A 12,414-nucleotide genomic window follows, 5' to 3' on the forward strand; every position below is an offset into this window, starting at 1 on the left:
TTTCGAGCCTATACAGCTTGGAGTAAGACAACATGCATGAAGAGGATGATGTGGACAAAATACTCATTTGCCTAATAATTCTGCACTCCCTGTATATGTCTTTATTTATCTATCATACATGCATGAGAAATGTATTATATTAGGAATTTATTATATTAGATCATAATTAAGAAATGAGGAGGTCTCAGAATGATACTCTTACTGCAACTTCATTAGGGACACATTGCTAGTACTAGATTGGACCTGCTTTTGCCTTAAGAACTGCTTTAATTCGTCACATCTCAAATTCAATAAGGTGTTGGAAACATTTCTCTGAGATTTCGGTCCATATTGGCATGATAACATCCATGATATGAATCCTTGGCTCCACCACATCCCAAAGGTGCTTTGCTGAATTGAGATTTAGGGGCTGTGGAGGCCATTGGAGTACAGTGAAGTCATTGCTGAACCCTTGTGGTGTCCTCGGGTCAAAACTGGTCCCTAGGTGAATGGCAAACAAGTATATGGGAATCCCGAGGACACCACATGGGTAAAAACCCACTTTTGACTAGATGGTTTGAGCTTTGTGACATGACACGTTGATGGAAACAGGCATCAGAAGATGGGTACACTGTGATCATAAAGGGATAGATATGGACAGCAACACAATACTTAAGTAGGATGTGGTGTTTAAATGATGATCAGTTAGTAGGGGCCCAAGGTGTGCCTGGAACATCTTCCCCATACAGTTATACCAACGCAAGCTTGAACCGTTGATTCAAGCTAAATGACGGCTCAATCGAGACTCAGCATTTTTTCAATCTTCTATTTTCCGATGTTGGCGAGCCTGTGTGAACTGTAGCTTCAGTTTCCTGTTCTTAGCTGACAGAAGTGACATGCAGTGAGGTCTTGTGGTTATGTAGCCCCTCTGTTTCAAAGTTTGATGTTTTGTGTATATTCATACCTTGATTATAATTAGTGGTTATTTGACTTACCCATGCCTTCCTTCCAGCTTGAAGCAGTGTGGCTATTATCCTCTGACTGCTGACGGGCATTTTCACCCAAAGAACTGTCTCTCATTAGATATGTTCGCTTTTCATTCTGTGTAAAGATGGTTGTGAGAGAAAATCACAGTAGTTGTACATTCAAAGTAACTGAAATCACCTTTCTTCCATATTCTGATGTTGCTGCCCTGCGATTGGCTGAATTAATCTTCACATTAATGAGCAGTTGAACTGGTATACCTACATTTTCTATAGTTTGTTTTTAATCCTACTTTTCAATTAGGGTGTCCATGACCATGCGGCCACCATTCATTGTGGCCACTGAATCTAATAGAGGACAGACAAGGACCACTAAGAAGAACAATCAGTCTCTCCCTTACACAGGGCCGGGTCAATGTCTCTAAAGGTTTTGTATAAAATGATAAAGAAGACAGACTGTTGTACTCACAGACCTTATCACTAGAGACATATCTATCAAATGCTGGCCTCTTGGGTCTCTAGATTAAGATCCCTATTGTGCTGATCAGATGTTTCTTGCTGATTAAATGCTTGTCAGTCTCTGTCAGTCTCTCTTTGTCTTACGTGGAACATGGGCTTTTCTCATTTATTTGTATAACTCAGGAGGATCTCTTCTTAATGTAACTTTCCTTAATTGAATTTGACTGAAAGACAGCATTCCAATGACTTCAATGACTCCCTTTTCCATTTGATCATTGCAGTGTGATGAAAACGTAAGGGTGCGTTAAAAATAAATGTTTTATTTGCAACCTTCTCTGCCATCTTGACTGTTTGCACCACGGTAAAGATGTCCTCTGATACAGTCACTGCACACCTACCACCATTATTTTATTTATTAGCTGTTACCGGGCATGTTGTTAAATTCCATCTTCTGTATTTATGCTTTTGAAGTATTACACCAATAAAAGAAATGATTTATTTGGGCAGATGGTAATCAGCAATGGAGGTGTTTATGAGGTTATTTGTTTTGTTGTACAAGTCGGTGACACAGGAATGCTCATTCTTCAGGCCCGAGGCACAGATGATTGTCATTAACAGGAGGCTGTGTTACAAACATAGTTCCTTCCCCTCTATTTTCAGCTTTCATTACCTGTAATCGAACCATTTCTTTCCATTGAGCAGTTTGATCGATGTGTTGTGTTGACCTGAAATTGAATCTGTTTATGTTAATATCCTGTCTGTGATGGCTTTTGTACTAGATTTTTAACAGTGTCACACTCCTCTTTCCAAACATAGGGCTTAGCGAGGATGACTGTGAAGGGTGAATGCTGCTCTTGCAGATGCTATGGGCTCCATAAAAGATCTGATGATTGTTGCACCCGTCCAATCTAATAACAGTTGTGTTCATTTGTATTCGTGCTGCACTCTTTCTTCTGTGTACTCGGTTTGAGAGTGCTAAATGCTGTCAAATGATTAAGTCTTCTTGAGGAGATGAAAGGCCTTGTTTGGACAGGCTTTCAAATATTCAGTTGTTCAGACTTGCTATAGCATGTCCTTAGCACACCGTGACCATTTATGAAGAAACATGACTTGGATTTAATATATCTAACTAACAGACAGATCTTTATGCTTGTACCCATCAATCACTGGGAATAAGAATCCAGTAGTGTGTTTTGGAAAATATTACTATGAGCACCTAATCATGCCTGAGGTTTGCTGGTGGCAGAAAATTCAAATTGTTTCTTTTACTAGCATTAGTGTATAATTTGTTTTGCTGATGTACATACTATGAAATCATGTTATCCTATCTGATTTCTTTACTTCATGGCTAAATCCTGCTTTCTTCTTTTTGTTTTTCAGAAGAAAGAATGGTTATGCTTGAACTGCCAGACACAGCGGGCCCTGTCAGGAAGCTTGGGAGATATTCCAGCTCCTGTTCCACAGCCAATGGCATCCCCCCGGTCACCTGTTCCAGCCAATCAACAACCACCTCAACAGAAAGGGCCCAATCAACTATCAGGGCCCAGGACCACAGGTCCTCAACAACAACAGAAACCAGCGGGTCCCCAAGTAAGTGGCCCTCTCTCTAATGTGAAACAGGCTGGGCCTACCTCTGAAACCAAAGGTTCTGCCCAACTTAAGAGTTCAACCCAGCCACCTTCCCAAGTTAAGGGTCCAACACAACCCACGGCTCAGAGTAAGGGACCTGGTCAGGTTAAGGGTCCTACTCAGTCACACGCTCAAAGTAAGGTCCCTGCTCAGCCAGCTAACCAGACGAAGGGCCCGAGCCAGGCCAAAGGGCTGACTCAGACAAAGGTATCTGCTCAGCCCTCTGCTCAGACTAAGGGCCCTTCTGGTCCCAAGACTTCATCTACCCCTGGTAAAGCTGCACCCAGCAATGCCAAGGCTTCTTCCACCCCTTCAAAAACCATACCTACTCAGTCTAAACCCACAGGTAACAACCAGGCCCGCAAACATCTGCAAAGCCAGGAGAAGACTAAAGTTGCATCTAAATCTCTAAAAGAAGACGTCAAAGCCTCGCCAAAGAAGGCATTGTCAGAGACTGTCACTTCTCCAAAAGACACGAAGATACCTGAAGATGCACAGAAGTCAAGACACCATGAAGTGAGCTACCTGCAACTTCTTCGCCTTCACCTGTTCCACTTGAGTCACCATTTTTTTTATTTTGCTCCATTAAGAGTTGTTCTTTTTTTAAAATTTTTTTTACATTTTTAAATTATTGTGCTTATCAAGCTCTTTATGATTTTATGTTCGTATTATAATTTTCATAACGTCATCTGTTCCACCACTCTGTCATCATTATCTCTTTAATCCTGAGCAAAGTTTAAGGTGTAAATAATTACATCTTTACCTAAAGGTGCTATATCATAACATCTTTTGCATAAAATAGAGTAGTGCTGTCACGAAAAGGTAGTTGTCAGCATCAGTTTTATTTAGGAATTATTATGATATCAAGACCAGTGACATCATTAAGAAGGCACGGAGGAGGGTGACGTCAACTTTAAGGTCACCTCATGTGGAGAAAATAAATGTGAGAAACTACATTTGAGAGAGGCAAAGAACAGATAGAGATACAGAAATTCCTTCACTTGGTAGTGAGATGATTTCCTTTTAATGGACTTTTTTCATCATCATGATGTCCTTAACATCACCATCTATGTCATTTTCATCCTCATCCTTATGATCGTCATCATTGGTCTCAGGAGCCATTTCTTACATTCAGATCATGCCTTCGTTCTGCAGCCATGTTTTGTCCACTTTTATTTTATTTGCAGGTTTTCTTGAACTTTTTTTGTGTTCATTTAATGTGACACGTGATGATATTTTAAGCATTCTAAGCATGTTCGTTATTCTTCAGCGGTTGGAAGAATGCAATGGAGAATGCATCAAAGATGGCAATGAAGCATGTAATCAAATGACATTTGTCCGTAATTGTTTGTATGTTCAACTGTCTGTTATAGTCATGCTGTGTCAGTGTATTTATCCATCTGTGTGTACATAATGCTGAAAGGCAAACTCAACCCAAATCAAGACGAGACAGTCAACAGCCATAATAAACTATGAAATAATTCATTACTAATGACACTAATTATTTTGTTTTCTTTTTTATTTTCTATAAGACAGAAACACTTTGCAGTTAAGTTGGTCTTTTTTTCCAAGTACAAGTACAAATGCATAAATATTTCTAAATGGCAACTTTTGCAAATTTGCCTAATTTCTAAAACCAAAAAGAAATAAAGTGTAAATATTTGGGTTGATTTTAACCTAAAATGTTAATATATCTGGTTGTTTGATTGAAGAAACAGTTCACACATAAAAAAGACAAATTTATCGTTAGCTTCATAGCATAAGTGCCTAAGTCATTTTTTTGTGATGACATAGGCAGACGGACAGGATGATGCAGCAGTGGTAGGGGAGTAAAGTTAGGCAAAAATCTCAATTTGACCAAAAAATGACTTAGGCACTTATGCTATGAAGCTAACGTTATGTTTCCTCTGGCCTATAGTGCTGACTTTCCATCTAAACTTAGTGCGAGCTGCCCACTTTTTTTCACCATATAGTTTGGTGAATATCAAGGAGCTAACTGCCACTTACCAAGTGGTGCTCAAAACTCAACCCTAATAAAGTCTGTTTCTCAACATCATGACCTGGTTACTCTAAATAAATAGTGAATCCAGCACTAATCACTTTCAAGAAGTTTTTTTCTTTCTACCCCACTGCATCCACCACCTGCATCACATTTACCTGTGCTGTCAGGCTTGTAGTTGTGACAGTGTGGCAGCATGTATAGTTTCTTTTTATTTGCATGTGTAGTTCAATAAAAAGAATATAGTTCCTAGAATGAACTACTCCCACCAAGGTCGGTGGTCTTTTTTTAGTTGTGCAGTCATACATTCTAGAAAGAGACATAGCTCCTGGATTTTCAAATGAACCTTTTTTGCCTGCCACCCAAAAAAAAACCATGTATCAAGACAACTTTTTTTGGTGCTTTGTGCGCCACGAAGTAAGAATTTTTATTTTGGGGTGAACTGTCTCTTTACGGATATGTTATTTCCAAGTTAATTATTCTCTAATATATTACTATTAGAGACTATTTCATCTGTATTAGGTGTAGTGAATTAATTTTACTCCTAAGCATTTCAAAAATGCTCATAGAAATGTCACTGATGAGCTGGATGAAATAGTTGGATACAAGATGTGCACTGAAGCTTGTAATATACTTTTTCATTAATTAATTACAGGAAAAAAGTATGTCTTTTTTGCTTCTGACCTCTTCTCTTCTTCCTCTCTTTTCTTAGGATTCCAACAAATCAAGTTCTCAGAGTTTAAGTGACACTGGATACTCTTCAGATGGCATCTCCAGTTCTCATGGGGAAATTACTGGTCAGATTCGGGAAGAAGGAATCAAGCTCAGTGAAAGAGGTGCCTCCATCCCCTCAGAAATCACCAAGCTGGAGAGCTCCATGAAACCTCTGTTGGAGTCAAAGAGTACTTCAGATCAGAAGCACAGGCCACATTCACTGTCGGTAGGACAGGACATCAGTCCCGATGACGATGCAGCAAGAGATGAATCAGAAGATGACCTCAGTTGTAAGCTTCGGCATGATTACGTGGAGGACAGCAGTGAAAGTGGTCTCTCACCATTGCCAGTAAGACAGAAGAAGTCACATAAAGATTTAACAGATGAAGAATACATGAGGAGGCAAATTATGGAGATGAGTGCTGATGAAGAAGATTTAGAAGATTATGGAAATCAGAAAGTAAAAAAGTCACATAAAACAAGTGGAGACTTAAACAAAGAGAGGCGACGACTCTCTCATCATTCTAATAGTTTTGAGGATGACGCCAAGGTTTCAGAAGGGGCTTATAAGGCAAATGAAGAAGAAGACGTTGTGATCGCTGGAGGCCTTCGCCGCTTTAAAACCATTGAGCTAAATAACACCAACAGCTACAATCGAGACATGGAGCTCAGTACTGAGCATGACCTAAGAGAACCAGAGCTAGAGATGGAAAGTCTGACTGGGTCTCCAGAGGAGCGGTCTAAAGGAGAGTATTCATCAACTCTGCCTGCCACCACCCCCAGCTACACCTCTGGAACATCCCCCACATCTGTGTCATCCATGGAGGATGACAGTGACAGCAGCCCTAGCCGTAGGGCACGACTAGAGGAGGCTAAGCAGCAGAGAAAGGCTCGCCATCGTTCCCATGGGCCCCTGCTGCCAACCATTGAGGACTCATCTGAGGAGGATGAGCTTAGAGAGGAGGAAGAACTACTTAGAGAACAGGAGCAAATGAGAGATTTAGAGCAACAGAGGATCAGAAGTACTGCCCGAAAAACAAAAAGGGATAAAGAAGAGCTACGAGCCCAAAGACGCAGAGAAAGGTCCAAAACTCCTCCAAGTAATCTCTCTCCTATCGAGGATGCATCACCAACAGAGGAGCTGAGGCAGGCTGCTGAGATGGAGGAACTTCACAGATCGTCATGTTCGGAGTACTCACCTTCTATGGACTCTGAGGCAGAAGGCTTTGAGATAATTGGTGGAAAGCTTTACAAATCAGGAAATGAGTATAACCTTCCAACCTTTACTTCTCTCTACTCTCCAACAGAAAAGACAGCAGTTTTACCATCTGATAAAACACTGAAAAGTGCAGAGGAAGTGTACGAGGAGATGATGAAGAAAGCACAGCTCATGCAGAGGCAGGGGCAAGCTGTTAATCAGCGGAAAAGTACCTCTCAGTCTGATGATAAGCATCATCTTGAAGCTGGAACTGCACTCACCCCTGGCTCAAGCCCAACACAGGTTACTGCACCTATGTCCTTCTCTACAACAGGCAGTGATCCAAGAATTCCAGGTATTCATGCAGCACAGCATCTATCAAAAGAAACACAAAACAGGATGATGACACAGAGTGCCAAAATTGAAGGTGTTGTTGGAGTTGCCACAACAAAAGCTGTGAGTCATACTGTGACAAATCGCCAAACAGGTGGCCCGGTACCTGCTGGCACCAAGGTAGGCTCCCAGAGGCCAACACAGGCACCATCTGACCCTGGAACATCCTCCCTGACCTCCAGAGTCTTTTCCCTTTTCAAAGGGCCTAGCCCCCCAGTCTCTCCCACTGCTTCTCCAGTACAAAGTCCAACTCATGCCCCATCTGTGCGATCCACTAGTAGTGGCGGCAGGCAACTGCCATCTGTGCCTGGTGGTCCTACATCAGCTGCAGCATCCCATGGGGCTCAGGCACCTCAAAGAGCAGTTTCGCCACGTCTCATACGACAGCAGTCCTCCCAAGATTCACCGGTGATGGTGATAACTCTCAGTTCAGAAACAACTAGTCCTGCCAAGCCACTTACTGTAAATTCTTCCACTTCGCCTTTGTCATCACCAACACAAGCAAGTTGTAAAACACTTTACAGCTCGCATCCCTCTTCGACAAGTTCGCCAACATCACCTCAAAAACACCTATCTCAACAGTCCCTGAAACATTCTTCTCAGATGGCTCAGAATGTTGAAAAAGTTAATGTTGGTATAAGTGCTGGATCTGTGGAGATATCGCTAGGTAAAATTTCAAATATTCAAGGCACTTCAAAGGTTGTAGGTCAGGGTGAAACACTTCTTGGAACTAATATTGTGGATTTGAGGGCCCCAATGAGGCCAGCTCCAATTATAATGACAGACCAGGGAATGGACCTAACATCCCTTGCCTCTGACACAAGACGATACTCTTTAGGAGCAGAGCAGCCGGCTGGTAGACACACAGCAGTGCAACCTCTTATCATGAACCTAAATGCACAAGAGCAACCACACGTATCTGTATCAACGCCAACCACAGTGAGTGTCACAGTCGCAGGTTCAACATTCATATCCCAACCAAAGCAGCCTGTCGTGTATGGAGATCCATTACAAAACCGTGTGGATCTTGGGCAAGGTGTTGGATCAGCTGTCTGTTTAACCCAAAGTAAGCCACCAATCACAGACCCATCTATTCCCAAAATTGATGCCTGTCTGGAGAATCTGGGTATACAACAGCAACAACTGCAGTTACAGCAGCAGAAGCTGCTTCAGCAGCAACAGCTTCTGGAACAACAGCTCCAGCAGCACCAGCAGCAATCCTCTTTTGCTCGTTATAATTTGGCTAATCAAGTCCAGCCACTGCTGATAAAAAAAGACCTTGTAGTGAACCAGACAAGCAGTGCCCAGCCTGGAGTGACTGCTAGTGCCATACCTAGAGTCTCCCCACTGGCTCCACCATCAGTTTCTGGGGCTCCTGCTTCTAATATTCCCCACGAATTGTATGGTGGAGTTGCCTTAGAACTAAAAAATAAGCCAACAGTAATGAACCTGTCCACAGGTAAGCCCCATGTGATGATGGTGCACCTTGATGAGAGTAATCCATCACAAAGTGGCACAGTGACTCAACTGATAAAGCGAGAGGAACCTCCTCCCCCTCCTCAGGTCTTGGATCTTACTGGACAGATCAAACCAGAAAACCAGGTGGCTTGTTGTGATGTTGTTTACAAATTGCCCTTTGGTGGTTCCTGTTCAGGGTCACTCACTCAGAAGTCTACCACAGTATCCTCAGATAAAAACACGACCACTGAAAGCTCTCAAGCAGCCCATCCTCCCCAGTCACCTCACTACAGCATTAGCCAACAACAACAACACCAGCCTCAAGTTACACAAGGAATGACAGACGAACATAAAGCATACCAAACACCCATAGTCCCCTCAGGAAGAATACAGCCATCCATGTCGGATACTAATCTGCCTTCCATGACTGATGCTAGCCACTACCAGAATAATCTCCAGGGTGGTATGGCAGTAGATCTTAGCAGTATAAATCAGGTTTATGAAGGTGGATACCTTGGCATGGGAGCACAGTATGGTTCCTACACAGACTTGCGTCACCAAGGAGATCTCGGAGGCCCTTCGTTACCCCTTCGCCGATATGGCTCCATGTCAAATATCAGTTCAGACTATGCCTACAGTTCACGTGACCTAACAGTATCACAGGACTCCAATTTGGCTCAGTATAGTGCGACCACTGCCAGGGAGATCAGTCGCATGTGTGCAGCTCTTAACACAGTGGATCAGTATGGGAACCGGTATGGAACTAATGCAGAATTACCATATGGGGCAGGAAGGGGTGGACCTTTAGCAAGGTTAAATCTCCAGCAAAGCTTAGCATCAATAAGAGCAAATTTACTCTATGGACCAGATGGAAGACCAACAGCAAATGGCCAAACCCTAACAAATCTAATAAATGCTAGACAAGCTAGCATACGCGCCTTGTACCCTGCTGCTTTGAGGGGAGGTGATGGAATGATATATTCTACCATAAATGCTCCCATTGCCTCTACCTTGCCAATTACTACACAGCCTGCCTCTGTCCTGCGCCCCATGCCGAGAGGAATTTACAGATCGTACCCTACAGGTGTAACTGCTGTACCATTGGCTAGTCTTACAAGGTTGCCTCAGTTGACTCCCAGGATGCCTCTGTCCACGCAGGGAGCATATTCATACCCTCCTCCAAACCAATATCAAACGTCTGCCACACCATCAGGAGGTATGCCCGTGGTAAGCAGCTCCCACCAAGAAACTCCAATGTACCTTGGAAAGCCTTTAACAACAGTTGCTCCACAAACAGTTACAACAATTGCACCATCACAAACTGCAGTACAAAGTGTTGTTGCCACTGGGATGTACACAACAGCTGATCATCAAATAGACCACTCTAAGCTCTCATCGCAGAGTATTACAGCTCTCTCTCAAGCTCAAAGCCAGCCTTCAACTGTCCAGCCAGTGCAGGCACAGCAGTTGCCTGCTCAAACTGAGCCTTTATCCCTCACTCAAACCCAAACTCAAGCACAACCTGTCAGTCAGCCTCAACAGTTAGTTTTGCCGCAAAGTCACTCGCAAGCACCACCACATGGTTCTGCACAAGCACCAAGCTCCAAACTTTCTCCACCCACAGATGCTCAGAAAGGTAAGGAAGATGAGAGACTGAGTCAGCAACAAGAGCACATGCTGCAGTTAGAACGAGAACGGGTTGAACTAGAGAAATTACGACAGTTACGTCTGCAAGAGGAGCTTGAAAGAGATCGTATGGAGCTTCAGCGTCACAGAGAAAAAGAACAGCTCCTGGTTCAGCGTGAGATCCAAGAGTTGCAGACGATCAAACAGCAAGTCCTACAGCAGCAGCAAGCTGAGCGCGAAACGCAGCTCATTATGCAAAGGGAACAACTAGCTCAACAGAGAATGCAGCTTGAGCAAATCCAGTCATTGCAGCAGCAGCTCCAGCAGCAGTTGGAGGAGCAGAAAAGGCAAAAGACAGCAGCAGTGGAGGCAGCAGCGGCAGCTGTGGCGGCTGAAGCTGCTGCTGCATCTGCTGCAGCTGCAGCAGCAGCAACATCTGCCCAAGGTGCTATACAAGGTGTTGTTGTTGGAGGAGGTCCCCCTCAAGGGTTTATTATTTGTGACCAAAGTGGTAGAGTTATTCAGCAAGATGGACAGAGTGTTCAGTTTTGGCAAGATGGACAGCTGGTCCAAGCCGTGGTGGCAGCTCGACCTATTCATAGTTCAGCCTCTGAAATGTCTTTAAAAAGCAGTGACAAACAGGTTGACTCTAAGATTATGAAAAAGCAGAATTCCATGCCTCGGCTGAGGGATGGCTCAGAGGAGGACTCTGTGAAAAGGATTACAGACAGCTGTGTGCAAACAGATGACGAAGATGGAGAGGAAAGATTCATGAACAGGCGCAGGAGAACTCGGCGAATTGCAGACTGCAGTGTACAGACTGATGAGGAGGACCAGGCAGAATGGGACCAGCAGCCCGTAAGGCGCAGGCGATCACGTGCATCCAAGCACTCTGAATCTAGCGGTGAGGCTAAATCTGAAGGATCATCCAAAGTGGTTTCTGCAAGCATAGCTATTCAGACCACAAATGATTCATCATGCCAAACAGAACCTGACCAACTAGGCAGGGTTTCGCCTGCAATCCACATTACAGTGGCAGAAACCTCAAAGGTTGACCTGTTACATTACATTGCGGCTCCTGAAAGAACGCACAAAGGAGAGAGTCTGGCCTGCCAGACAGAACCAGAGTCTCATTCCCAGGGAGTGGTCGCCCCTCAGCTAAGTGTGCCCACAACTATCAGCCCCTACTCAACAAGTCTGCATATAGTAGGAGCAAACACATCTGACCCAATCTCCCCTAGACTCCAAGGAGTTGTTAAGTTTGAGAGGAGGAAACCAGACCCCTTGGAAATCGGCTATCAGCAGCAACAGAATGAGTCTCATTCTCGCCAGCCCCCCAAATCTCCCCAAGTGCTATACTCCCCTGTATCTCCGCTGTCTCCTCATCGCATGCTAGAGACAACATTTGCCTCACAGGAGAAGCTTAACAAGGCCCACGTAACGCCCCAGCAAAAGGCCTTCACCGCCGAGTCACCCCAACGCCACCAGACTCTACCAAGACCCATAAAAAGTGTGCAGCGTTCGATGTCGGATCCAAAGCCTCTCAGTCCTACATCAGAGGACCCTGTCAAGACCAGGTTCTCCCCATATCACCAACAAGCTGTGTCCAACAGTCAGGTACAAAATCATAACCTTTTGTTTAAACAGAGTTTATCATGCATGTAACATATCAGTGTTTATACACAACAAAGAACTAGTAGAATTCTAAAAATTTAAATGCCTGTTTGAAGAGTATAATCACAAGACAAATCTGACTTTAGAAACTAGTTAAACTAATGTGTGGTTATTAGTGTTACACATTCAAGACTAATTTATTCTATAGTTACTAGAGCCTATTAGCACAGATACAATCAAATAAAAGGAGCACCTTTTGGGGGCTATTTGAAGTCACATAGTGCTTTTCTACACTATAAAACTAAAACTTCATTACGTGAATTAAAAAATACACACACACGCACGCACGCACGCACGCACGC

The 12,414-nt window shown here is 43.6% G+C and overlaps 1 protein-coding gene across 1 annotated transcript in view; it reads left to right on the forward strand.

Annotated features, from left to right (window-relative positions):
* bsnb (bassoon (presynaptic cytomatrix protein) b) overlaps positions 1-12,414 on the forward strand; it is a 75,070-nt gene that overhangs the window by 54,040 nt on the left and 8,616 nt on the right. Inside the window, exons 4-5 of the mRNA XM_005724723.1 lie at positions 2,802-3,566; positions 5,762-12,055. Of these exons, the coding sequence (XP_005724780.1) occupies positions 2,802-3,566; positions 5,762-12,055 (7,059 nt within the window). The remainder of the gene's footprint in view (positions 1-2,801; positions 3,567-5,761; positions 12,056-12,414) is intronic.

Source organism: Pundamilia nyererei, unplaced genomic scaffold, assembly GCF_000239375.1.
Source record: "Pundamilia nyererei isolate P.nyererei 1_Seehausen unplaced genomic scaffold, PunNye1.0 scaffold00012, whole genome shotgun sequence".
Classification (NCBI taxonomy): domain Eukaryota; kingdom Metazoa; phylum Chordata; class Actinopteri; order Cichliformes; family Cichlidae; genus Pundamilia; species Pundamilia nyererei.